General features: G+C 40.1%; 3 protein-coding genes across 4 annotated transcripts in view; 2 read left to right on the top strand and 1 right to left on the bottom strand.

Moving 5' to 3' along the window:
* ALDH7A1 (aldehyde dehydrogenase 7 family member A1) overlaps nt 1-3,789 on the bottom strand; it is a 53,435-nt gene extending 49,646 nt beyond the window's left edge. Inside the window, exons 1-3 of one of the 2 annotated variants that reach the window (XM_073222151.1) lie at nt 3,551-3,789; nt 2,271-2,324; nt 1,663-1,728 (exon numbers count right to left, since the gene is read on the bottom strand). In XM_073222151.1, the coding sequence (XP_073078252.1) occupies nt 1,663-1,728; nt 2,271-2,324; nt 3,551-3,742 (312 nt within the window). In that variant the 5' untranslated portion in view covers nt 3,743-3,789. The remainder of the gene's footprint in view (nt 1-1,662; nt 1,729-2,270; nt 2,325-3,550) is intronic. The other variant, XM_017668138.3, reaches the window with a different exon arrangement.
* Nucleotides 3,790-7,528: 3,739 nt separating this feature from the next.
* Nucleotides 7,529-20,387, top strand: PHAX (phosphorylated adaptor for RNA export). Its single transcript, XM_017668139.3, has 5 exons — nt 7,529-8,231; nt 10,056-10,669; nt 12,569-12,689; nt 14,116-14,199; nt 19,145-20,387. The coding sequence occupies exons 1-5, from the start codon at nt 8,136-8,138 to the stop codon at nt 19,412-19,414; spliced, it is 1,185 nt and encodes a 394-aa protein (XP_017523628.1). The 5' UTR covers nt 7,529-8,135; the 3' UTR covers nt 19,415-20,387.
* A 142-nt stretch (nt 20,388-20,529) lies between these two features.
* SPMIP10 (sperm microtubule inner protein 10) lies at nt 20,530-24,914 on the top strand. Its single transcript, XM_073221140.1, is given in 6 exon segments — nt 20,530-21,595; nt 22,096-22,164; nt 22,166-22,202; nt 24,675-24,721; nt 24,768-24,823; nt 24,826-24,914. Coding segments are annotated over 6 exon segments (411 nt in total). The 5' UTR covers nt 20,530-21,482.
* The last annotated feature ends 783 nt before the right edge of the window (nt 24,915-25,697 follow it).

Here is a 25,697-nt window from a genome sequence, read left to right as displayed (position 1 = left end):
GCTGCTATACAATGCAATCACAGGTCACAAAATTTTACACAGGCTGTATGTGTACATGTATGTATAATAATCACAGCTATGAAATAGACACATAAAAGACTGGAAGGAAATGCATCAAAAATATTAACTCCAATAACCATTCTGTATGGAAGGTGAGAAAAGGGTATTAAATTCGATTACCTTATTTGCTGTAATAGCCAATTTTCTTTTTTAGTAAGCAGTACATATTACTTTTATGATTAGAAAATAAAAGTCGTTTTTAAAACAATAAATGACACTGCTTTGGACACTATTCTCCAGGTAGGGTAAACTTTACTTAGAATACTGTTTACTTTTGGAAGTGTTTTCCTGCTCAGGCAAGTTTTGATTGCATATAATGGACCCCTGAGCCTAACTTAAAGCCAGAATTAGTTAAAGCAGAGGAAAAATGTTGCTCGTGCTTTGCACAGGGGTGGTCTCTTGGCAGACAACAAAGCTGGGTCCAACCCAACTGGAGGGTCTGTCCCTTCCCAAGTGCCCCTAGCAATCACTGATTCACAGAAACGCTGCAGCTCAGCCAGCTAGTGGTTTTGTAACTCAGGTACTGAGGCTTACCCCAGCCAGGCTCTCTCCATCAGCACTTTAAATGATTAACCTGTGTAACCCTCAAGGTAGCCTCCAAAGGTAGGCATTATCAGGTCTCCCATTTTTACAGAACAAAGCAAGTTATTTACCCAGGCCTCGAGTCTTTGGTAGTAGACTAAAAGGGTTATTCAGAGTCGGGGGAGGTAAAGGAGAATTGGGAAATCCAGGCTATCACTGTTGACTCACCTCCTCCAGAGCCTGACTTCACCTAGTGACAGCCCAGTGTGGCCCACCCCAGCTCCTACACTTGCTCAAATAACCCCTAGTGGAGAGAGTCAAAGGCCAAAGCCTCATCAGACTGTTGATGAACTCAAGCCCCTGCCCTTAAAACAAGGCATATCAACCTATTGATGAGTTACTCCCTCCCCACCCCCCTAAAGCTGCCAGGAAAAATGAAAAAGAGCAATTGGATATTTTTAGCATAAATATTCCTTACTTTTTGGTCAATTTTAAGTTCAAGTAACTTCAGTTGGAGAATAAAGAAAGGGTACCCATTTGTGGGTAAAATTGTAACATTTCCATAATATCCCCCCTGGCTTTAGTACATCTGCATATCAATAGGCATTCAGAGGGGGAAAGAAGTATGGCTTTAGTGCATTTGCACCATTCCTCAAAGGGTAATTACTTGGGCAACAGAGGGCTTATCTGTACCAGAAAGGTGAGGGGGAGGGCCTGTTTTGCTTCTGCTGGTGCATAAAGAGAGAAGGACTCAGACTGCAGTTCGTAAGCAATAAACGGGTTTTAAACTTTATTTCTCCCTTTGACTGATTTCGGTTTTTAGAGGTATTTTGCCCTGGAATTTCCTTTCCCCAGACTTACACCATTGCTCAAGTTTCTGCTACATCAGTAGTTTCACGCCATTTAAAATTACCCATTTACTGAAGGCCAGACATGGAAAAGGCACTATCCTAGGCCTACTGCAGAGACTGTCACAGTCCCCAAAGAACTCCCATTTCAGGGAACACTGACCTGCTCAACAGATGTTTCTTTTCTTATTGCAGTTACAATAGCTAAACATGTTGCAGCCACCATACTTACTTCCGCCCAGATTCTCCATGCTTCCCTTGCTTTATTTACAGTTTCTTCATAGTCAGCCACACTGGCCTAAATTAAGAATTGGTGGGGTGGGAGGGGGCAAAGAAAAAAGGAAATGGAAGTGATAATCTCCTTCTAAAAACACACAGATCATTCTTGAAAATCTCTGGGTGACCCTAAGATTTGTGGTTCAGAATGATTTTCACAGCCTACACTTCCAAACTCCATAAGACTAGTGAGAATCTAGCTGTGCTTTTTTAAAACCTCACCTTTCTCAAAGCAATGTCCATCAGCCTCATCTGGGAGGAATATCTGAGGTCTATCAGAAATTCCGAGCCTCAGACTGCAAGCCAGATTTAAGAGGACAGACGCTTCATTCTAACATTCTCACGTGATTAAGAATTAAATGGACCACCCCCCTTCTCTTTGGTTCACCTTTTCTAGGGTACACACCCCCAACCAAAGAACGGAGAGTCTCTCTCAGGCATTCTTAAATGTCAAATGAAAATGAAACACATTAGTCTTTGACTTTGTCATTCGGTATTGCTCTCTATCATTTGCACAAACTCCTGGGGGCAAGCTGCATTAAAACACAAAGCAAAACCCCTTACCTGCCGGACTCTTGCTATTGGCTCATTGTTAGCAGGGCAATAGGTCGTGATAACCTTAAAACAAAAAGATTACCATCATACACAGCAAATGTAATCTCTGCCCAATTGCGGACACAGGAAAAAAAAAAGAAATGGACTGATACAATATCCAAAATCTGGGCCTTTACTTTCAGTTACAAATAAGCCACCCTACAGCGCTCTCACTCATTTTTGACCTAAAAATTCTGAACCACCTTTCTGCAAATCTCACCTTTGCTATTTAAGTATTAAGTATATAAACAAAAGCCGAAATGTAACTGGCTGTTTCACCTCTTTTTCCATGAACAAGACCAAACTGATGAGTTTTACTTACTCCTTCTTTTCCTTACCCGGCCGGTAACCCGCTGGTCAGGTCAAATAGCCAAGGCCTGACAACTAATGGAAAGGCCTGTTCCCCCCACACACACTGGAGGTCAGTTAGAAAGGAAAAAATCAAGGCGTGGCTTAAAAATAAAAAGGCCTTCAAGAGAGGGTATTTTATCCAAGATCCTAATGATGGATGCCACAGGAAAAGGAGAATGCAACTACCTAGTGGCAGGGGGGTGATAATTAAAACGAGTTGCATCTCCCTACCGTCACAGGTAAGCAAAAGATGTTTCCTCTAACAAAGCAGGTTCATTACATATAACATATTCTTATAAAAACTTTCTTTTGTATACGGCTTTCAAAAACTCTGGGGAGTAATAACTTTACCTTTACAAGGTATTCTATAGAACACTTCAAGGAGGATTAAATGGGTGCCAGGCATGACATTAGGCTGCGGAAAACAGGCTGGAACCCGGTCCTCAAGGAGCCTCAGAGCCCAAGAAAAACACGTCAGGATTTCACCAAGTCTGAGCTTGCAAACTCCAAAGGATTTCAGAAAAGATACAACTCTACCGAAGAACATTCCCTGTTGCGCAAGTCACGTCTGAGAAGCCACAGCGAGGCACGATTTTAAGTTAACTTCCACCGCTAAAGCGCGTGGCATTTCTCACTACCGATCGCAGAAATCTGCCACAAAGTTAAGGACGCGTGGGAAGTTTAACCCCTACTAGTTCCAAAATGACATCGACTGCCCGTTGCACAAACAGCTAAAAATCTAAAGGTATTTTTAAGGCACCGAAAAGTTTCACTGGGGGGCTTCAAAGCGTCCATCTAGTACATCCTCTACAGGTGCAGCAGGGAATCGGGTTAGGCAGTGCCCGCCCGGCCTCCCGGAGCGAACTGAGGCCGCCGAGATTCCCCGGACGCCCGCATACCTCTCCCCGGCCTCCCCAGCTTCCATTATACACGCCCTCGTTCTCCTCGCGGAGCCCCAGCTCCTTCAGCCACGCATACTGGGGCTGATGGACGAGCAGCGTGGACATGAAGGCAGCAGGCTTCCTCCAAGGTCCTGAGAGCTCGCTCCCCCTTGCAACGTGTACACACAGCCGGCGGGACACGCGCCACATACTGCGCCTGGGAGAGGACTCGTCCGTCGCCCGGGGAGCGGCTGAAGAAGAGCCCCGCCTCCAGCTCGGCGGCGCCCATTGGGCAGGCCCGGCTCCGCCCCGGGACACGCCCCCGTCCCGCCCCGCCAGCGGGGTCTTCCGGAGCAGCCCGGCCTGGAACAATGGGGTGGGGGTGGGGGTGGGGGTGGGGGTGGGGGTGGGGGGTGGGGGTGGGGGTGGGGGGCGCCACCGGGGGGAAGTGAGGGGGCTACTGCCATCTGGTGAAAGACGCCGGGAGCGAAACGCCGTGCTGGCTGGAACGTCCTTTTCAGCAAAGCACTGGCTCTTAAAGCGCAGTGCTTAGGCGGTGACGTGCAGGCGTCGCCTAGCCATCGTGCTAAAGGCACGTTCTGATTCGGCGGGTCTGGACTGGGCTCTGCGGGCCCGCATTTCTGTCCCGCTCCCAAGTGATGGTGACGGCTGCTGTTCCACGGAGTAGCCGAAGGAGGTGTTTTCGTTTCTAGTTTTGTTTTGTTTTGTTTTGTTTTTTGCTGGAGGGAGGGGAAAGGATTGCTTTCATTACTTTGTTAAATTACAAATTAGAGTTTTCTAATTAATGAAAGATGTTATGTTATGGTACTTAGAAATATCCTTCCTGGGTATCTTCTTGCTTTTGAAGAACAAAGGCAGTTATGACCAGTCGCCTTCATTCATGTTTCTTCTATCTTCCTGCAATAAATACCCTTTCCACTGTCCCCTCCTAACATCCAGTCTCATTCCAGGATAACTGGGCCTACCAAGTCTATATAAGGGAAGTACGAACATCTGATTGGGACATGAGTGAAAACATACATGTACTCTCAAATCAATTGAAAATAGGTATCTCAGTGATTTCCAACCTATTTTTTCAAAACATCACTCCTCACTACTCACCTTGTGGCCTTCCATATTGCAGCCAAAGTCACTTTATGTTTCTGTACAAAGCCTGTGTTTTCCTCCCACTGCATCCTTGTCCTTGCTGTTGTCTCCACCTGTAGAGCCCTTCCCTCCTGTGCATTCATTCATGCTGGAGCTTTACCTGTCCCACCCTTATGGCACAAATGATTTTAACAAAATACTCAGCCTATATCAAGCACCTGCTAGAAACTGTAGTAAGTGCTGGAGATACATGAAAGATGCGTCCCTTTTGTAAATGTCATGTTTTTCCCTGTTGAGGCAACGGCCATCTCTTGCATGGCTCTGCAATTCTCAGGTTCACTTCCATACCACTCACATCCACTTACATGAATGAACAAATGGCTTCATGAACACACCTCCGGAGCAGTAAGCATGGATACCCTGGTGAGTATTGGTAATCTCTCAACAACCCAGCTGATGAGGCACTAGAGACATGACAATTTAATTCTCATTCTTTTATCTGAAAATTTAATTCTCCTCACTTTCTGGCTGCCAGCAAGATTCTTTGTACATCTTTCCCAACACCACACTCTTTCCTCTCCTCCTTCCATTTGATTCAAAAAATGAAAAGACATTTACAGTGCACTAAATTTTAGTATCAACACAAAATGCAAATGTTACCTTCTTTTTCTTCACTAAACGAGAGAGGTTCCAATCTGTTTCTCTAAACCAGTTTCTGAGAAGATAGACACCAGCAACTGCCTACATTGAAAATAGGGATTACATCTCTCTTCCACCTCATTTTTTCAAAACTCACTTAGCCCCGCCCCACAGGAAGTCAGGAAAAATAATGAATTTTGACGGTGCAGAGCAGGGACAGAACTAAGTGAATCACATTTCTTATATGAAAGAAAGAAGCAAATTAATCATATTTGAAAGCATATATAAAAACTGCAAAGCCCTATAGAAATGTGAAGTGTTGATTGAACTCAGGACATTTTGAACCAATGCTGTAATAAAAGTGGCAGTTTGCAAATGGTGAATTCCACTTTTCAAATGACTTATCAAAGGCAACATAGGGTGGTGATTAAAGTCAAGGACACAGAAGTCACGTCATGGGTGCTTCGGATAGCCTCAATGAATGTTAGCTCTCTTTTTTTTCTCCAAAGATAGCTGGCCAATATGGAAAGGGATATGAACCCAACATGCATTCTTGCCCCAAGGCAAGGTAAATTGGAGAAATCACCACCACCCAGGATAGAATTTCATTATCACAAACTCAGAACCTGATTTGTCAGAGCGTAGGTGAGTAACAAACACTATCGTTCTGGGCAGACTCATATGAATTGAATCACAAAAAAAGATGCTACAACTAGAATGTTAGCTCATTATTTTATAGGGAAAATTATCTTCAGAAACGACCACCATTCACATCCTCTAGTCACTGCACTCTCTCCAGAATATAAACTACCTATCTGGTTGTTTAATGAGCCCAGAATCAGAAGAGTTGTTGATTAACAACACACGATTCCAGCATTTACTGGCATCAGGCTAATATAGTCTCCCCAACATTTGAATTAATCTGCAGATTCAATGCAATGTCAATCAAAAGAGCAGAGTTGGCAAGCAGATCCTAAAGCTTAAATGGAAATGCAAAGGATCTAGAATAGCCAAAACAATTTGGGGAAAAAAAAGATTTTTTTCTTAATACCTAATTTTAACAATTATTAGACAGATGTACAATTATTGTCAAGCTACAGTAATCAAGAAAGTGTCACACTGGTATAAAGATAGCTATGAAGACCCATGGAATAGAACAGAAAACCCAGATAGACTCACACATATGCAGTCAATTTTCAATGAAGATGTCAAGGAAATTCAAGGGGAAATGGATCATCTTTTCAACTAATGGTACTATGTTAACTGAATATTCCTGTGGGGGCAAAAAAAATGAACCTGATGTTTACTTCACACTATATAGAGTAATTAACTCAAAGTGGACCATAGACCTAAACGTAAGAACTATAACTCTAAAACTTGTAGAGGAAAACACTGGAGAAAATCTTTACTGTGGAGGAAAATCTATGCATTTTACATTTAGCTGCATCCCCTACCACATAGTAAAATGTTAATTATAGCATGAAATTTGGCTCCTACCTAGCACCATACCCAAAAATCAACTCCAACAGGATTGTACTTCTACGAAGGGAAGGTGAAACAATGAAGTTGTCTAAGAGGAGACCTGGAATTAAGCCTCAGTTCTTCAGTAGTTCAGGTGTGTAACCTCTCTTTATTTGTCAAAATAAGGGATTAGACCAGGTGATTTCTAAATTCCTTTATAGGTCTTAAATTCACAATTCCAAAATCTGCATTCATCCTTCTTCACACAGTCTAGAAATGTATCCTATAGAATAATAGAAGTTCATAAATATACACGTCAATTGCAAAATTGACAGCCTAAATGTACACCATCAGAGACTAAATGAATGATTGAACGTCCAAGCAATGGAATACTAGGGAATCATGAAAAAAAGCTAGATCTTTATATTTTGATACAGAAGGTGTACAGGATAAATTACTGTTTCTTTTTTAAAAGCAGATTACAGAATAGTAAAAGATGGAAATATTATGATCTCCTTTATGTAAAAAATATCAATAAATACTTCTTGATTACCTATTATATAGAAGTCACTGGGCTGGACACAGGGAAACAACAGTGAGTAAGACAGGCATTTTAGTGGTAAATTCAGACCAAAAAAAATTACACATGACTATTGATGCCATGAAGAAAGAAGAGGGTGGGAGAGTGACCGCAGAGGGTCTTGTTTCAGTTAGGGTGGTCGAAGGACGTCTCTCTGAAAAGGTAGCATTCAATCAGAAGCCTGAATCATGTCAGAGAACAGTCTGTGCAAAGAACGAGGTGTCAAGCGCACCAGGCAGGGGAAACAGCCAATTCAAAGGCCTTTAGCCCGGAAAAGGTACCCGAGGAACAATGTGAGCAGCGCCAGCGCCGCTGCAGAGGGGTTCGAACGGGGGCCAGCGGCCGTTTGCAGAGCTGAGAACTCAGGCCTTCCCGTGCCGAGGCAAACCCTGGAAGGTCTGAGCAGGGCACTGACCCCACGGGCGATCTGAAAGGCTCCCCAGGATGCTACAGGCGGAGCGGATTTTGCAGGAGCTAGAATGGAAGCCAGAAGGTCGGCCCTGAGAGGACACACGGCCGAGGGTGGAATCCCCGAAGGCCGCTGTCCGTGCACAAATTTAGATTGCTTGCGGAGTTTCAAAGGAAGCGCGCCACAGTGCTGGGGAAAAGGGGATTCGTGTTCCCGGAGTAGGTCAAATGAGTCGTTTGCAGCGGTGACGCAGACTGGTCGGCCAGGACGCCAACGCCCCGGCGGGGCCCTCCGAAGCCGCAGGCGAGGCCTCCTCGCGGGGGCGCCCTAGTCGCCCCCGCCAGCCGCACCTCCCCGCCGCGCCGCCGGAAGTGCTCTCCCGACCCGCCGCGCCACTCCGCGGGAAGATGGCGCAGGAGGCCGGCGACATGGAAGACGGGCAGCTCTCCGACTCGGATTCCGACATGACGGTGGCACCCAGCGACAGGCCGCTGCAGCTGCCGGTGAGTGTGCAGAGGGCGGGTGGTTCTGGGCCGGGCGCGCGGAGCCCGGGTTGCGAGGGGCGGGCGGCGGCGAGGCCGAAGGTGGGCTTGCGCCCCGGCCTGGCGCGCCGAGCCCGTGAACGGTGCGGGGCGGCGGGCCCTACGAGCCCGGCCCGGCTTCTCGCCGCGAGGCGGGCCTGCGAGGCTTCCGGGCCCTTGGGGGCGGGCGCGCGGCCGCCCCTTCTCCGCCCGCGCCGCGCTTCGTGTTCCAAACTTAACCGAGGTCCCCGCTGCAGCGCCTCGCAGGTGTCCTGGGAGAGATTTGGCCGAGTATGTAGAACCTGGGGACATCGGCCTGAAACAGCCTGTGGTGCTCATTTTCGCCCTGAGCACCGTGGGACACTGAGGACCGGGAATGAAGTTCATCACTTGCTCAGGGGCCTGGTCTTCCATATTCCCACCAAACCTAGTTTCGTCGTGCGATAATGTGCCACCAGGTTTTGCATTCGTTTCCCAGTATTATAAATGGGAGTTTGTCTTCACTGCCGTGCTGTGTAGCATGCACTTTGAGAGGACCTTTCTGCCAGACTGCCTGCGTTCCAATCTTGGAGCTGCTCTGTGTGACCTGGGGCAGGCTCTTCAGCCTACACCCCATCTGTAGAATAGAACAATAATAGTGCAACACTGCTAAGGTGGGGTAAGGATTCAGTGGAGCGTACAGTTCACAGTAAAGCCTAACAAATGTTAGCTGCCATTATTATTTGAAGATAAGAGAACGACTATCTTAATTTAAATGACCTACACCCCCATTGCCAGCACATTAATAGAAGCTCAGCAAATACTTGGTTTAGCTGTTTAGTACAAAAAGTCAACGGGTGATTCCTTTTGCATGTAAATATATTGGGGAATTGGCACCAAGATATTTTGTTTTACAAGCTCTTCCAGGTTGTTTTACATAGATTAACCCGTGACTTAGTATTCTGCAGTTTTAAAAATAGTAGGTCACCTCATTTGTGGAGTGTAACAATGAAGCAAAACTGAAGGAACAAAATGACAGCAGAATCAGAGACTCCAAGAATGAACTAATGGTTACCAAAGGGAAGGGGTGTGGGAGGGCAGGTGAGGAGGAAGAGAGAAGGGGACTGAGGGGTATTATGTTTAGTACACATGGTGTGGGGGATCACGGGGAGAACAGTGTAGCACAAAGAAGGCACATAGTGGATCTGTGGCATCTTACTACACTGATGGACAATAACTGCATTGGGGTATGGATGGAGACTTGATAATACGGGTAAATGTAGTAACCACATTGTTTTTTCATGTGAAACCTTCATTAGAGTGTATATCAATCGTACCTTAATAAAAATTAAAAAAAAAATAGTAGGTCAGTGATTCCCATCCGTAGTTTACTATCTCATCTAAAAGGAGTATAGTCACAAAACCAACAAGGATGTTGATGTGTCCAAATGCAAAGATAACCATCCTTGGAAAGAAAGAAAACATTGTTTTAACTACTAGTAACAATCATTTTCAAACATTCTGACAGTAACTGGAAAGATTGAAAGTCTTCTAAAGTTGAAAATTAAGAGCTTTGGTAATTTTCTAGAAGGAGGCCTAAAATTAAATGCTGCCTTAGCTATAGAAATAATTTTTGACTTTAAAAACGGCAAATTCCACATGGAACCTTAGAAAAGTAGAGACTAGATGGGTTTCAGATATTGTCCTGAACGTCAGTTCTGCTTCAAAATGGTTCAGCTGATTCCTCAAATAAATTTTTAAATAGAAAATGGTGGGTGGAGTTAATGAGTTCTGTGGCACTGATTTTGCATTTCCTTTCACTTGCAGAAAGCCCTGGGTGGGGACAGCGCAGTGAGGCCCTTCCAGGGTACTGCAACTGCATGTGCCCCAGTGTCCCATTATCGGGCTGTTCAAAGTGTGGATTCAAGTGAAGAGAGCTTTTCCGATTCGGATGATGACAGCTCTCTTTGGAAACGCAAGAGGCAGAAATGTTTTAATGCTCCCCCCAAAGCAGAGTCTTTTCCCTTTGGCCAGAGCAGCCAGAAACCACCGGCAGTTGTAGGAAAGAAGGTCAACAACATCTGGGGTGCTGTGCTTCAAGAGCAGAACCAAGATGCGGTGGCCACTGAACTTGGAATCTTGGGAATGGAGGGCACCATTGACAAAAGCAGACAGTCAGAGACCTACAATTACTTGCTTGCTAAAAAACTTAAGAGGGAGTCTCAAGAAAATACAAAAGAATTAGACAAAGAGCTAGATGAATATATGCACAGTGGCAAAAAAACGGGATCCAGAGAAGAGGAAAACGGGCAAGGTCCCCTCAAACGGAAACGACCTGTCAAGGACAGACTAGGGGACAGACTAGAAATGAACTATAAAGGCCGCTATGAGATCACAGAAGACGATTCTCAAGAGAAGGTGGCTGATGAAATTTCTTTCAGGTGAGCATTTAAATTTGTCCTACAAATGAACAGTTGCCCGACTATCTTCCCTTTATAAGAAAGAAAATAGGCTCCAAATACATTAATGATGTTCCTTTTTGAGTTTTTTTTTTTTTTTTTTTTTTTTTTAAGATAAAGAATGAACTCTGGGCTTCCTTGGTTATGTGGTTATCTTTGGGTTTTCTTAAATTTGGGCAGGCCTGATAGAATAATTTTCAGATCTTTATGAACTTTGAAGCGACTATTCCATCTAGTGTTTTAGAGCTTTTTAGATGAAAACCTATCTTTTTAAGTCATGGGTTTTTTTAGTGTGTTCAAGTATTCATAGCTTTTTTTCTCCTCAACTTTATTAAAGCATACTGTACATATGAGTTCATTTCATAGAGTTGACTTTTTAGTAAATTTTTCAGTTCTACAACCATCACCATAAACCATCTTAAAAACATTGCCATCCCCCAGTAAGGTCCTTCACACCTATATACCCATTTGAAGTTAATCCGTTTTCGTCATACTGATACCTGCTAGTCTACTTTCTGTCGGCATAGATTTGCATTATGTAAACATTTCATATTAATAGAATCGTACAATGTGTGTCCCTTGTGCCTGGCTTCTTTCACTTGGTGTAATGTTTTTGGGATAAATTCATATTATAAAAGAAATCAATACTTTATTATTTATGCACACACACCCTCATATTGAATTGCTCTTCCATTTTTTGGCTGTGCTGAATAATGCTGTTATCAACTTTCACATGCAGGTCTTTGGACGTGTATTTTATTTTCTCTTGGATAAATACCTACGAGTTGAATTGCTTGATGTATGGTAAATTTATTTCATGTATTTTTAACAAGTTCAAATTTTGTTTAATTTTTCATTAGCTCTAAGTCACTAATGAACAGCATTACAAATTTGAAAACAGCTATGATTCAAGAGTAATAGAGCTGGTAGGAAAAGCAGTATTTACTCTCCAGGCAAGCCTGTCAGTACTAGTACCAGGTTTTAAAAATACTCGTTTGGAACTTGAGTGCTAGGAAGGAGCTCAGATTTTACAAGCCAAAGCCTCCACTTTACATATAAGAAAAATGAGGCCCAAGGTCACAAATACAAGTGTCAGACCTGAAACTAAACTCTGGTGCCTTTGTTCCTCGTGTAGTGCTTTTTCCACACTAATGCACTCCTGTAGAGAAGACACAAAGGAAGCCAGGTCCGATTAGGGAACCCGTGAGAGTTCCACAGTATTAACTCTCTTCGATCTCTATGTGGGGTCTGATGGTAATAGTGTTACTTAGGTTCCCTGTGTTTTTACTTCTCAATGGTAAAAATGAAAGCAATGGTTCCTACTTCTTAAGGTTGAGAGAATTCACTGAGCTAATGCATGTGAAGTTCTTGAGATGGTGCGAATCCCACAGTAAGCCATCAGTAAATATCAGCTGTACCCTCTATTGTGAGGTTGGAAGCCTGCGAGGAAGGAACCTATGCAAGTTAAGGCTTCTGGACACCTCTGGAGTTAGAGGACTGACTTTTACACATATTAATTGAAGCACAGTATGTTTGTGCTTGTTTCGACAGGAGTGGACTGGGTCTTATCTTCAGGTTTCAGCCTTGTGTTCCTCTTGCTATAAGTGCACATTTACTCTGATGTCTGCTGTCAGTAAGCAAAGGGAAGAAGCTAGCTGGGACTTGGGATGGTACCTTGAGGTCGCTGTCTCCTTGAAGGACCAAGATAAGATGTCACCCATGTCATTGATTCCAAGGTTGAATATTGAAGATTTCCAAAAGCAGAGTTGTTGGAATAGGATATTGATTGTAGTTGGGGACAAGACTGGAAACTAAGGTAGGTTTTTTTTTTCAATTTTATATGACAAAGAGGTTAATAGTATTTTATTTGTTTCTTACCAGGTTACAGGAACCAAAGAAAGACCTAATAGCCCGAGTAGTGGGGATAATTGGGAACAAAAAGGCAATTGAACTTTTGATGGAAACTGCTGAAGTAGAGCAAAATGGTGGCCTTTTTATAATGGTAAGACTAACTGCTCAGTTGTTTGTGGTTTTGTATTGTTTCATATGATTTTTTACAAAATTGCCTTTGTTGGATCTCTTGTTTATCATTAATTATTACAGTCTTTCAGGTTTTTAAAAACTTCACTAACAATGATGACAGAATTAAAAAATGCAGTATATCTTGGTGTTGCAGTTAATACTTTCCTTACAAAACCACGCATAGATTACAGCCTGTTAGTGTGCGGTCAGCAGCACATCTCTTACAGGATTCGGTAAATGTAGAGGCTGAAATTTTAGGAAGAGTGTGGGGGAAACTGGAAGCTCAGATTTTGAGAATATTGGTTTTAGAGTTAGGGTGCCTTGTTTTGAGTCCTGGGTCTTTAACTTAGTAGATGTGAGATGGTCTAAATTATTAGACTTCTCTGAGCCTCATTTTCCCAGCTCTAAAATGGGGATTAATCTGACTTTGTGAGGATTAGACAGGATGAGGAACATAATGTACTCATCACAGTTCCCAGCACTTAGCAGTGGTGAACCAAAGTGTTCCTTTTGGTTCATTTAATTCATTCATTCTTGAAAATTAGTTCTTGGGTGGTGGGGGGCAGAACTGTATAAAGCACAAATAGACAGCCTATCTCTTGAGTGTTAAAATTTCACAGGTGGCAGAGGTGAACAGAGGGGGAAATGTCTAAAAAGGCTCCTGGAGTGGGGGAGGCTGTACTTTTTTAAAAGCTGAGAAAGCCCTCGCTGTGGGAGCGTGGCTTGTCCCGCCAGCAGCTCTGGGGATTTCATTTCATGCTGCTGGCACCTTAGGATGAGGATGAATTTTGAATGGCTTCTTTATTGGCTTCTCATGAATCCGAATGGGAACATCACCAGAGAATAAATTAGTGTTATGCTGTGAAAATGGAGAGAAAAGATAACAGAATTTAAAAGCACTCATGGAAGAAACAGCCTGTGAACATACAGAAGTCAAAGTGGATGTTAACGCAAAACAAATGAGAATAACTACTCTGAGTTTTGTTTAGTTGGACACAAAGTTAGAGATTTATCAATATTTTATTACTGTAGGAGTGAAACTTTGTATTCCAGTGAGCTAATGCCAATCTGCTGAATGTTGAAAAGATACAAATCCAAATTCACTGTCTTCTGATGCATTCTTTCCTTATGTATTTATTGCTCTGTACCAGGCACCGTTCTATATACAGGAAACTTACATTGTAGTTGAGGGTGGGAGGGTGATTCTATAAAGAATAAAACCAATAATCTTCATATGTTAGAAAGTGATAAATCCTATGGGAAAAGACATACAAATGGAGGTGAGAGAAGGACAGTAAAATCAGAGTGGTCAGGGTGGACCTTATTACCTCTTTACGTTCATCTCTGTTTAAGATGCCTTGGCTATTCATGGGAAGCATCTGTAATTTTTCTGTTCCTTCTTGTAGAATGGTAGTCGAAGAAGAACACCAGGTGGAGTATTCCTGAATCTCCTGAAAAACACTCCTAGTATTAGTGAGGAACAAATTAAGGTAAAAGAGTTGTCTTTGACTTTTAAAATCTCTCATGATTTAACTTGCACTCATCTCTATCTACTTCGTGGTCTAGTAGTCTCCATCACCTTCTCTGCCTTACATTGACCAATTGTATTACTGTCTCATTTTAGGTAAAACTTGTGCCTTTTGTAAAGCTCCGCCTCTGCTTTTTCTTCCCTTTCAAAGCCAAGATCAGGGTTTCTTTCATGGCAAATTTTGTAGTCTCTTAGCACATAATTATTTTTCCTACCCTCCTACAACTTTTTATTTTTTTAAAAATTTCAAATAGAGGTGAGTTTTAGAACCTCATCCCCCCTGTTTTGAGAGAAATCTTCTGCATCATTGGATGTTTTGTTGCCCTTGTCTAGCTTGGATTAATACTTAGTCTATAGGCACAGACCTGATCATATACATTTGCCCTCTTACAGCACTAAATTATGTTTTCTACCTTTATCTTGCATCTGCATACCACTTCAGCATTTTATTAAAAAAATAATAATAATAATGGAGAAATGTGGGATTCACATATAAATCAAATATAAAGATCAAATGAATAATCATATCTGACTTGATTGTTCATAGTTCATGATGCATGATCAAAACCAAAAGTTTCTGTGATATGACTGCCCTTGCACTGTTCACCATGTAAGAACTTATTCACTATGTAAGAACTTGTTCGTTATGCTTCAGAAGATTGGAGACTGTTGAGAATTAGGCTTGGGGTTGATTAATAATTGTGCATTGAGTCCCTTATACAGAATTTTATTATTGTTAACAACCATTTGATCAATAAATATGAGAGATGCCCTCTCAAAAAAAAAAAATTTCTAACATGCAAAATAGATAAAAGAATAATTGGATGAATGCCTATATATCCCACACCTAGATTCAAGGGTTGTTAATATTTTGACATTCTTACTTTACCTGTGTAGTTTTTATTTTCTGTACCATTTGGAAGTAAGTAGCAAATTTCATGACATTCAGCTCTAATTATTTCAGTCTCCCAATAATCGGGACAATATCCTACAAAGACTCCCCTAAGGAAAAAAAAAAAAAAACAATTTCATAGTATCATCCAATATCTAGACTTTATTCTAATGTCCCTAATTGTCCCAAGATTGTATTTTCTACCTTTTCCCCTTCCTCAAACCAGGATCCTATCTAGATTTCTGCATTCCATTTGTGATATCTCCTTTGATCTTTTTAATCCCATATTTTCCTTCATGATTTAGACCTTTTAAAGATCAAAAATTGTTATAGAATGTACTATGACTGTCTCCTCATGGACTGATTTTGTTCATTCCTCTATCTCCAATATTTCTTACAAACTAGAAGCTAGGCACTTCATTCTTAATCATTTTTCTGTTATTAGAATGCCATATGGGAATTCTATAGTATGAGTTTTTCACAGCTCAAAATTTGTTCTAATTTGTTAATTAAGGAACATGATTTGCACTTAGGAGATATGATCAAGATTGAGAACTAGCTTCTTGCACAGGAAGGAGGTGGTATACATGTAACAGCTATATTTGAGAAGCTTTATATTCTCATTGTAACAGTGGGTGATAAAAGGTAATAGGAATGTGTTTTAGCTTTACTAATTGTAATGCTAATAATGACATGTAAAAGCCATTTCTTTTGAGCTGATGCTCCAAGTGAGCATATTTTACATCTGCTCAATGACATTTCCTTTTCCTCGAGTTTTCTGGTTATTCGCTTGCAGTCATTTTTTAAAATCTGTTACTGGAATTCCTACAGGAAATGTTACTATGATTGCACATTTGAAATCTCTAATCCATAACTGCTTTTTTCCTCACTAAAAATTGTTTTGATAACAAATTTGTAACACTAAATTTTCTTAGGAACATAACTGTTGCATGGTGGAACGAAACTTATGTCTTAACATTTCCCTCCTCTCCCAATACTAAATCACTGACAAAAAATGTGTACTTGGAACATTCTCCTTGGGTTTTTGTTTAATAGCAAAACATCACCCTTTTTCAGAGAAATAACATGATGTGATGAAAAGAATCTTCTAAAATTCAAAATCTGGGTTTTAATCTTAATTTTGCCATTTAGTGCTTTTATGTGAGCAAGCAGATCTTCCCCTCAGTTTTCTTATCTGTTCAGTGAGGGCTTTAATGTACATCCTACTCATTTAATAGAGCTGTACAAGGATTAAGTAAAATGATGCCTAGGAAAGTTTTTGTAAGTAACTAAACCTTGGACAAACCATTTCCAGAAACAGGAGAGAAGAAAATAACATTTATTCACTGTGTGCCTGCCACTGGGCCAGATATTCGTGACTTAATCTTCACTGCGTTAGGCCAAGTGGGTGTTAACTTATGCAAAAGAAGAGTAACAGAAATGGTGTGCCTAGGGTTACATACCTGACTTCAAGCCCATATGTTCACTGAATCACATGTCTTCAGAGTTCAGGTCCTACAACTCATTGTGGAGATTTTAATGTTTGTAGACTTTAATGTTTAACTACCAAGTATGTTGCATTATAATAGAAACACTTGGAATATCTAATTTTAGGGGAATATTGATTTAGCAATTCTTAAAAGGATTATCCTGGAATCTCTGTTTTTGTGAAGGAGTTTTAAGAAAATGAGAAACTTCAATAACACTGAAAACTTTGCAGTTTTCACATGTGCCAAGAACACATTTAGAAGGAAAAAGAGGCAGGGCAGTAGATGGGCGTGTAAACACCAAAATGGTTCCGATGATTTGGTCTGTTGTGAGAGATTATAAATGCTCTGGCTTTTAAGATTTTTCTGTGTTCCCAAGTTCTCTGCATGTACATGGATTGGGTACCTTTGTTATTAGAGTGAAAAACTTGAAGGCAGATAGAATTTTATTATAGGTAATTTCTTAGGCCATCCAGCTGAAGATGTTAACAATTATTCTTTCAATCACTGTATTGCTAACAATTACAGCCTGAACTCTGGAGCCAGAACTAAACTGAGTGAGCTTGTTTTCCTTTTTTTTCATTTGATGTTGTTTGTTATGTGACTTTGTAATTAAGTTTTGCTTAAGAAAATACAGAGTTTGTGAAGGAAAAAAAGTAAGAATAGTCAAAAGTTTATTTGCTGTGTTTTTCAAAAGCTCAGCCATGATGGTCTCCCATTGTGAATAATTATACAGTTCAGTTTCCTAACTTGTAGAGTTACTTATCTATAGATGTGGTTGGGAGAAAAAAATCGCTCTCAGATTATCTGTTGTCTGCATTGTTTGTCATTTATTTGTTGTCTGCATACATTTCTTTGTGCTGTTCCTCTGTTTGTTTTATTAAATTCATAACCCATGGGAATGCTGGTCCTCTTTAATAAGGCTTGTCACATTTGGAAGGAATGGGGGAACTTCATAATTTTACTTAGAGTTGCCAAGTATTGTACCACTTAGAATTGTTTTTGTCAAGATGCTTGTATGTGCTTCCACATCAAACGAAAATACTTCTTGCAACAGCTTCTTATCTCTCCAGTTGAAGGTAAGTAGGCCCTTGAAGAAATGGTGAATTATCACACTTTTGTAAAGGTAACATAATCAGGTACCGCTTTGGAGAAATCATACATGTACTTATACTTAGACCTCTCCATGTGGGCCCTGTGATCTTGGGCTTCACTCTCCTCATCTGGAAAAAAGCAAGGATAATACCCACCGCATAAAATTCTCATGAGAATGGAAAGTTCTCAGCATAATGCCAGGCTCATAAAAATGCTCATTCAGTAAATGATATCTCATCTCATTTTCCTCTGAATCACCTTGTTTGCCTTCCGTGCACTTTTTTCTCATTTATGTACCTTCCTCCTCTACCCCCAGTCCCTCATTTCTTTAGCATTTTTTATTCCTTCTCTTCATCAAAGCATTCATCTTCTGAAGCTTCCCTTGTCCCCTTAATTTCAGGGTTCCTTTCTCCTCCTCCTGCTAATTCTGTATGCTGCTCACAACCATTTAGCATAAATTTTAGAAGGAATGGGCCCCCTTTATCTCAACGTCTTCTGTAGTGCTTTTTACAAATAAGAAGGGATTTGTGCACTTGAAGCATATATCTATATCAAGGTCCCTGGGTGTTATTTTATGTTTTCTGTATAATATCTCCTACTTGAACACTTCTTGTCTGCTGGTGATTTTGCCTCTCAGAGGACAGTGGCAGTGTCTGGAGATATTGTCACCATTTGGGGGTAAGGTGCGTGCACGCTAGTGGAAAGAGGCCAGGTCTGCACCTCCACCTGCACGGTGCACGTGGCAAGCGCCACATCAGAGCAGCATCTGGCTCAGAAATTTCAGTAGGTCCAAGGTTGAGAAGCCATGTCCTAGAAGAATCTCATATTTTTATGCTATAAAATCCCTTCCCTGGCAATTGGAATATCTCACCCAGTGCAATTATATTATTTTTATGCCTTGATAAATTTTTGATAAAGATCTACATTCTCACATGTGGATTAGAATCATTTTTTAATGGAATTTTTTTTCACATTGTGTAGGTTACATGATCATAGTCACACAGTTTAGGCATGGCTTGAGTTATTAGCATGTGTAATCACATATGGTTATCATGACATTTCAAAGTTAATAAATCTTTATTCTAAATACTTCTGTCCTGCTGTGATAAATCAGGTTTTATTTAAATCCTAAGCAGCATGATTTAACGACTGTATCTTTCCATTTAGAAAACCTTTAACTGTGGAGGGATGGTGTCATGGTAGAATATGGGCCCGAGACCGAACACTGGGTGGAGTTTCACTCATACCTTCATCCACTGTTTGCTGTGGAGACTTACTTAATATCTTGGATTCTGTGTATAATTGGGAGTCTAGTAACATTTGCTTTTGTGTGTGTGAGAGAAATGAAAAGAATGAATGTAGAGGGTCTGCCTTTTAACAAATTTTTTAATAAATGGTAGTTCTTACTCACTCAAGTCACTCTTTCATTGTAGGACATTTTCTACATTGAAAATCAAAAGGAATATGAAAATAAAAAAGCTGCTAGGAAGAGGAGGACACAAGTGTTGGGGAAAAAGATGAAACAAGCTATTAAAAGTCTAAATTTTCAAGAAGATGATGACACATCACGAGAAACTTTTGCAAGTGACACAAATGAGGCCCTGGCCTCTCTCGATGAAGCACAGGAAGGGCATGGAGAGACCAAGCTGGATGCAGAGGAAGCCATCGAGGTTGACCACTCTCATGACTTGGACATCTTTTAGTACATTTTAAGGAATGAGCCTTTCTAAAATAATGTTGTAAAAACCATTTCTACTGAGATTGCTTTGTTTTACTTTGCACTGGTAAACATGAAAATCTGGAAAGAGCTTTTCTTGTTTTAAGTAAAATTGAGCATATGGGGAGATGAATATACAGTAGCAACATTAAAAATTTTCTGATGACTGACAAAATACCTGAAACTGGATAGCAGAGGATTTAATTTATCAGTGTGTTGCATGTACAAGTTATTACTAGTTGATAATCAGTTTTGTCCACTATAACATGCCACCCAGAAATGTGTTTTCTTTTTCCGGTTTATCTTTGCAGTGACTTATGATGGGCTTCAAAACATTCCATTAAAAGATCTTAATAAGACATAAATTGTTAAGGTATTACAGATGCATTCAAATTATTTCTGTGTTCTAAGAACATTGAGGCAATTTTAAGGATAGATACTAAAACTAATATAAGTTTATACTGATAGCTCTTCCCACTTCTTTGTCTGGAAGTAAGTAAACATCAGAAGCTTTTCAAAGAGGTGTTGTCCTTAACTTGAGTTTTTGACTTTTTATTAAAGACTAACTTGATTGTATGCTAAGTACTGAATGTGGTCCATACCTGTATGATTACCATGGACATTTAAATAATTCTCAGTGGTGGTCTGCCTAAGACAGTTACATTACATTAAGGAAGTGAGGTATTAAAAATGTCACATCTTCAATGAAGTTTCAAGTTACTCATTTTTTATTGAAGGAAATAAAGGTAGTTTACTTAAGATGTTCTGAGAATTGACCATAGTTTATAAAAAAAATATGTAGGAAGCAGTTATAAACTATTCTTTAACACAACATGCTTGAAGTATTTCAGGACTAGTCATTGAAGTTGTATCTAAGGTTCCAAGTAGGAAAATGGTTATTCATTGCTTTTAATTTGTAAAGAATGCAAAAATAAAATTAGATTTTTGGCAGTCCTTAATGAGCTTCAAGTGACTTTATTTTTTAATCTCAAGTATTTCAGAAAATTGCTATAACCAAGGAAAGAAAAATAGTTAAGTAACTGAATATTGTCCCTGAGTATTTGAGAGGTGATCTTAAAGGTATAGTACATTGGGAAAGGTAACTAGCATTCAGAACTTAAATGCTATGTATTCATGTAAATACTGCTAATCTTCCTAGTGAAAGTTACAGTTTTTGAAGGGCATTAACCCCTCAGCTGCTTCCCCTTCATGAAGTGAATTGCTTCTCCCCCTACCTTCCTAGTTCACCAGTTGTTGTTTCCTTACCCTTTGGAAGCCACACAGATTTCTGGCTTGTATTGTATCCTAATGTTACAGAGAACAACACTTCCAATTTTTAAGATTCTTTAAATTTGTATCTATTAAAATTACTCTTTTCTAAAACTTTATGGCTATCCAAATGTAGAATGTCTATCTAAACAACTGCCAGGTATGTATGAAGTTAATACTCTAAAACCAGTGTGTAATGCTTCCTGCTCAGCGTAACTTTCCCTACTTGGCTGGCTAGTAGTATTGACACTAATACCCTCCACCTCTCGTAATTTCAGTGCTCATTCTCACTTATAACTTTTATTAAACTGAGTTTTTACAATCTAAAATATTCTATAACTCAAATCTTAGAGAATGAAATGGGTCAGATTCATTTGGGTTCAAGCAAATTTGATTTCCGTCATTACAGTGTGTGTCTAGTGGTAAAACAAATGGATCACGTATCAACCATGTGCAGTATATAAACAGGAAAATAAGCTAAGGACACAATGTTAAATGAAGTGATTATTTGTGAATAATGATTGTTGAGTCCAGTATATTTTCTAGTATGTTTGTGTCAAGTTTGTAATATGTCTGCAAACATCCTCATTTTTTAGTTCATGATAAGCATAATGATGTTTTATGCAAGCAAGGGTATAAAATAACACCAAAATATATGCTTTGCACTCTTATAATCAACTGGTAATGTAACAGTTATGGGTTGCTATGACATTAACAAAAAAACATTGTTACATTTGAGCCAGCAGCATCATCAGAATTAGACTAGTGAGTTGGTGGAGTTCTAGATGAGAATTCTGCCATTACTGGCAGTGATGGCTGCAGGAAAAGAAGCTTGTTATCGCTTACCTCAACTTGCTAACAACTGTCCTGGTGAATGTTCATCTGAACCTGCTAATAAGTGAGGACTTACCGGTTCTGGGTCTGGGAGGGACAACAGTTCTGTGCTTTCCTTGGTGTCTATCTAGAAAGCTTTCGGTTCCATAAGAGCAAACCGCAAGTGCAGGGAAAGCAAGTCTGACTTGAGTGCAAAGCATGTACCAAATTCATAAGCTACTTTTCATGACTGGCCAGAATTTCCTGAGGCAAATCATGGTGCTTTGCCTTCTCCCTTCAGTTCAGGTTAAAATGAAATATGAGCAAATTGTACAGGACAGACCACATGCAGGTGGAGGTACAGATACCCAGCCCAGACTCTTAGTCTCGGTGGCAGGTGGGGATTTAATGGGCCCATTATATGCTAGGTAACCCTCAAATAATGGCACAGTTCTCTGTTCTGGTGCTGCAGGAGTCTGAACATCATGGACACAACTGACTCCATTCCATAGAAGGATGCTAAAATGATTGTTTTTATTTATCTTATCACAAGATAACTTTCCTTCTTGCTTTCCTAATATTCAGATGTAATGAGGTTCATTTGCCATGGTTTTCAGTAAACCATGGGATGATCCCCAGATGGTTTGTCATGCCTTAGAAAAAACATGAAATTCAGGAATGTGAATTTGAAGGTATTTTCCTATAAATATGCATATTTAAAAATTCCTAATGAAATAGCATACTTTCATATATCTGAATAGATAACATGTAACTATACAAAAAAAAGTTTTTATTTTTTCCAGCTTTATCGAGGATTAATAGACAAATGTAATTGTATGTTTAAAGTGGACAATGTGATGATTTGATTGATGACCAAGGTCAAAATAATGAACACATCTATCACTTCACATTGTTAACTCTATCTTGTGAGATTGCTCAAGATCTCCTTTCAGCAGCTTTCAAGTACACAAACCATATTATTTATTCGCTATAGTCACCATGCTGAACATTAGATTCTCAAAACTTGTTCTTTTAACTAAAGTGTGTGCCCTTTGACAAATAGGTCATTTCTTTCTCCCTACAGGCCCTGGCAACTACCATTCTATTCTGACAAAAACTATTTGATGCATTTTCACACAAACTTGCAAGCCAGAGTTAAATAGCAGTATCTATTCAAGTAACCCAATACAAATTTAAAATAGATACAGTGAAAGATTTCAGAACTATATGTCCACCTTTTTCTCCACATAATGCCAACTCAAAGTCATTAAGCTCATCAGAAGCAGGTGCCATTAATATTAATAGGGCAGTGGTTCAGGACATGCACTTTTTAAGTTGTCCTGCATGTTTGGGCTGAGAGCTATGGGAACAGTTTGGTTAAATTTACAGATAAGACTTGCCCATTTGGTGTTCCCGTTCAGTCAGTGCTTTCAAAACATTCTAAATTCAGACTGACCATTTGTGAAAAGGTGCATTGTTTCTTTAAAGGAGAATAGAATATATTGTAATAGACTACAAGAGGAGATTTCAAGTTGGGATTCCTAGAAAGAAATGTGTTTGTTATAAAATACTTAATTTGCAAATGTCTAATGGATAAACTATTGTATAAGAGGATACTTTAGCAAGGCAGAGATATTACAAAATATAAATAGTATGTATTAAATACATCAATAATATGGCTTAATTTTTCTCTTATAAGATAAACACATGTGATTTAATAAATGAAGACACCATTTGCCCTGAGATGATTATTTTATCTGGTATTTTGAAAACAGGTAAATTGGAGGGAATCAAGACTCAAATAACAGACTTAAAGGTATATGGTGTTCAAGACTTTCTGCAATCTTAATATTGGGCTGTATTTCATGTGGTTTAGTGACACATCAAGTCGTTTTCAGCATCAATAGCTTTAGCGTGGTGACAATGTTAGCACTGACTATCTTTTTCATTTAGCAGAACTAACTACAGGGTGTAAACTTTGAGCTAAAGTCAATAATGAAAACCTGTTTTGAATGCATCGAAACACTCCTGACCTTACTTTTTGGAGCTAAGAGTAAGTGCTTTTCAGCATAGATTTTTTTTTTTTTTTTGGAATAGCTGTTTCACTTTTGCAGTTTACTTGACAGTGTTCCTAACAATTTATAAAATATACTTAGTGGTGCATTGAACATTCTACCTTATAGAGTAAAAATGAAAATTAAGTAAAGTGAAAGTACACTGAGCAAATGCTAGCTATGCTTTCCTTCTGTTTACTTCCAGTATTTTTCCTGTAAAAGACAATAGAACTACTTAATAACATAAAAATGAAGAGGACAGCAAGCAGATACTGGGCTCCACCCCAAGACTTGGCTAGAAAGCTATTCCACAATATTGAAGATTGAGAGGTGGATGGACACTTTATATCCATTTAATACTTGGTAGTTGGCAACATTTTTTTCACTCAGTGCTTTACAAAGAATCCTTTAATAAATCTCATTTTATACTTGAGAAAACAGTCTCACAGTGGGATAAATCACTCATACAAGGTCATATGTGAGTCAGTGAACCTCAAGGTCACTTATGTTGTAAAGTTGAAAGATATATAATGCAAGTGATAATCACAGGAAAGATGAAGTGACTGTACTAATAGTATAGTAGTGAAGCTACAGTTCAGTGACCTGACTCCAAGTTTATATATAGTCTGTAGTTCACACCACTCTTCCTGGTAGTCAGGAGACACCAGCAAGAATGCATTTGCATTTTAAAAAGGTATGTTGCAAATAGCAATGACTCATAGACACTGAGACGTGACTGGTGGTTACCATGGAGGAGGGAGATAAAGGGGCACAAAAATTCTCAAGTTGGTCACAGGGATGGTAGTGCAGCATGGAGAATGTAGCCAATGATTCTGTAACATCTTCCTATGTTGACAGATAATTTAACCCCACTAGTTACGAGGATTTGATAATATGGGTAACTGTTGAATCACTGTGATGTATACTTGAAACCAATATAAGATTATGTATCAACTATACTTCAGTAAAAAGAAAAGGGTGGGGGATGTTGCTGTGTCCACTAGACCTTCCTTCTTGAAAGGGACAGTTAGAAAAATTGTTGGACAAGTTCCATCTTAATCTAATAAAGTGCTGTTTGGTGTGATAAATGCCAGACTTTTTCTCTCTTAGCATGCAGATGCATGTGGGATCCATGCTGGCCCTTTAGAAGACTCTCTAAAATAAAATTTCTGTTACTGGGATAGACATCATGAGATAGACATCATTTTTGAGTCACAGAGAGAGGCTGTGCCATGGGGAAGATCTTGAACAAAGGCCCACCAGAAAATTGCAGATATGCCTCTGTATTCACCACTTTCCCCATACCAAAGCACTGTGATTTCCCAAGGCTTCAGGAGGCAACTGGTCTGATGAAAGAAGAATAAAGTGACTAAGTATGTCAGTTTCTCTGTCTCCCATTAACGTCCTTTGTGCCTTGGTTTTTCCCCTATGGGTTCAATTTGTTTAAAGGCTATATGTCAATTGCCTACTTTAAAAACTTTAGAAAGGAAATAAGCTCTGAGGACATCTGAGATTAAGTGGGAAGCAAGCAACACCGTGTCACTGTAATTCACTTTCACGTCGAAGAGTTAACAGCAGACTGTTCACACTCAACCGTTATTACTCCTTCCTCCAGAAGCCAGTGTCAGGCTGTCAGGCAGTCCAGTCCAGGGAGATCTCCATGTGCTAGTGAGACCTCAGTGTGAGAAAGGGTTCTTGACTCTGACTGAGAAAGAATTCGCAAACAAGTGGGATCAGTGTAGGTAACAAAGGAATTCATTAAGGCTAGTAGTAGCGGATGGCAGCAGCCACACAGGCAGGAGAGAGGGAGGGAAGGAAAGGCTATTTAACTCCCGCTCAGCATAGGGAAAAATTCCTTGCCAACTCCTAAAGCCAGGGTCATGTGGCTCCTAATGTCTGCTTGAATCTGCACCGCATGGGAACTAAGCCTGTACCATGCACAATTTGGAGAAGCTGCAGAGCACGGAATGGAATGAGATTATGTTCTGAGAACTTCCCAAAGCAAAGTAGGGAGGTCTGGGGGGCAGGCCACTAAAGAGCATGATCATAAGCTACCATCCTGTCTGGGTCACCCAAGCAATGGGAACTTGCAAGCCCAAATCAGAGAGGTCAGTAACCCTTTCCTACTTGTCT

Source organism: Manis javanica, chromosome 14 (genome assembly GCF_040802235.1).
Source record: "Manis javanica isolate MJ-LG chromosome 14, MJ_LKY, whole genome shotgun sequence".
In the NCBI taxonomy this organism is placed as follows: Eukaryota; Metazoa; Chordata; class Mammalia; order Pholidota; family Manidae; genus Manis; species Manis javanica.
Note: the sequence above shows the minus strand (reverse complement) of the source record. Positions and strands in the feature narration are given on the sequence as shown.

Coding starts and splice junctions, on each gene's coding strand:
- PHAX (XM_017668139.3), top strand. CDS start 8,136: ATGGCGCAGGAGGCCGGCGACATGGAAGACGGGCAGCTCTCCGACTCG. Junction 8,232..10,055: donor ACAGGCCGCTGCAGCTGCCG/GTGAGTGTGCAG, acceptor TTTCACTTGCAG/AAAGCCCTGGGTGGGGACAG. Junction 12,690..14,115: donor ATGGTGGCCTTTTTATAATG/GTAAGACTAACT, acceptor TCCTTCTTGTAG/AATGGTAGTCGAAGAAGAAC.